At 45.1% G+C, this 2,007-nt stretch overlaps 1 protein-coding gene across 2 annotated transcripts in view; it reads left to right on the forward strand.

Moving 5' to 3' along the window:
- The first annotated feature begins 531 nt into the window (after positions 1-531).
- The window catches only part of LOC106808543 (SH3 domain-binding protein 5-like), a 15,057-nt gene continuing 13,581 nt past the window's right edge, over positions 532-2,007 (forward strand). For both annotated transcript variants that reach the window (XR_001393787.1, XM_014811304.1), the window contains exon 1: positions 532-752. Coding sequence is in view for 1 of the 2 variants with exons in the window: in XM_014811304.1 (XP_014666790.1) it covers positions 705-752 (48 nt within the window). In the remaining variant the exon portion in view is untranslated. The remainder of the gene's footprint in view (positions 753-2,007) is intronic.

A 2,007-nucleotide genomic window follows, 5' to 3' on the forward strand; every position in this document is an offset into this window, starting at 1 on the left:
GAGCACCGTTTTAGGCGTGCAGTATGGACTGAAGAAAACTGCATCATATAGCTTGCTAAGAGAGAAAGATCGAGGGTTGGAAGACTGAGGAAAGGCGGCAGGGAAGAAAGCTGAGGGCGGTAAAAAAGAATGAGGCTGAGCGAGGGACAGAGGGGGAGGCAATTGGGAAGGACAGGAGGGGATGAATTAGTAGTTTTATTTCCACAGGGTAGGGCGCTCTCCTAATCATAAACACGTACAGGTATACTGATAACAATTTATTTCATAAATCTATGCTGAGATGTCGCCTAACCATTTTAAGTGCATATCCATCACAACATATAACTCCTCTGGGGAGATATTGCGCTTGCGCTCACACACTAACGTAGCCAGATTGTGTACTGAACTGGTATATGCAGCGGGCACCTTACAAGTCATTGGTTTCTTTGCGCACGTAATACCCTCAGGCTTATATACCGGTAGTCACATTGCACGTGAATGATATTCTCGTCAAAATGTTTCGATACGGTACGTGTAGATGTCGCTGCGTACTGTTGTGGTTCGTAATGGCTGACTGGTTTGTTGGCTGGCGCCTTTGCTAGGGTTGGTCAAGTGTGAACAGTTTCGAGGAATTTCAGGTTACGCGGTCAAAAGTTCCATGGTGGCATGTCTCAGCAGCACTCTTACAAGTATGGACGGTAGTTACACATGCAGAATTCATTGACATGGCTGCTGTTGAAAATGAACTGGACAAAATCGACCCACGAATTCAGGTATGCCATTGATTTTTCTTTCAGTTTCAGCCTTCCCATATCACGAAACATCTTAAACTTCTAATGCACTAGAGTGGCTCCGTAGGCTTAGCTACTTTACTCTTTGCAAATGAGTTTGTGATTGAATTTGTGTTGTTGGCATTACGTGTAAATATGTAGTATTTTGGTAGTGCTGGTACTGCTGCGGGAGCGTGGGTGTGTTGTTATAATGTTCATTCAAATACAGTAACGCCCCTCGGCACGGAAGTAATTATTGTGTTCCAGAAAATAATGTTCTTTCATGATCAAAATATTATAGATAAATGCAAAATTAATATCACACATGTATATTCTATTACAGGTATACTATTATATTAATATATTTGAGGTTTACCATGGTCATTTGTTTTCCTTCTTGTTTGAAAAACCCCAATCGTAGTACGTACTATTGATACGAGTAGGTCTTACTCGATCATCTGAGTCTGTTTTCGCCATGTTTCATATTCCAAACAATCCATCCATATTGGAACTTTCTACTGCTATCTGCACTGTCGGTCTATTGATTTTATCAACTTTGGGTTTCTCCTTCTTTTGTATATTTTATTGTACATGGAACATTACTCTTTATGAGGTTACAAGGGCTCATAGGGTCTATGTCCCCCAGGGTACTGCCGTACTCGCGGAACGTCTGGTACGTCCGGTATATACCGGAACGACCGCTGGCACTAATTTATAGGTGAGGGTTAGTGAGTAGAACCATAGGCGACTTCCCTGGAGCTCGTATGGAGTAGCGAGGTACGGTTCGGCCAATATAGATAGTACCAGGTACATTCCGGTATATTCTGACCTGACCCAGGTACGTTCGCGGCATACCCCCCCGGGGACAATAGACCCCTTAGCGTACAAGGATATAAGTAGTCATTCATAAGTGCGCACATGCCCACCCTCTCGTCCTGTTCATTCTCGTTCATTCCTCCCTCCTCTCTCTCCTCACGCCGTCTCTCATCTCTCCCTCTCTTCGTCTACTCTCGTCTCTCCCTCTCTCTCTCTCTCTCTTCTCTCTCTCTCTCCTCTCTCCTCTCTCCCGTCTTCTCTCTCTCTATCCTCATCTGCCTCTCTCTCTCTCTCTCTCTCTCTCCTCTTCTCCTTCATCGCTTTCTTCTCTTCCTCCCTCCCCCCCTCTCTCTCTCTCTCTCCCTTTGCCCCTTTCCTCTCATCGCTCTCTCTCTCTCTCTCTCTCCGCTCGATCTCTTCGCGCCCTCGTCTCTCATCTCTC

This window comes from Priapulus caudatus, unplaced genomic scaffold (assembly GCF_000485595.1).
Source record: "Priapulus caudatus unplaced genomic scaffold, Priapulus_caudatus-5.0.1 Scaffold284, whole genome shotgun sequence".
In the NCBI taxonomy this organism is placed as follows: domain Eukaryota; kingdom Metazoa; phylum Priapulida; class Priapulimorpha; order Priapulimorphida; family Priapulidae; genus Priapulus; species Priapulus caudatus.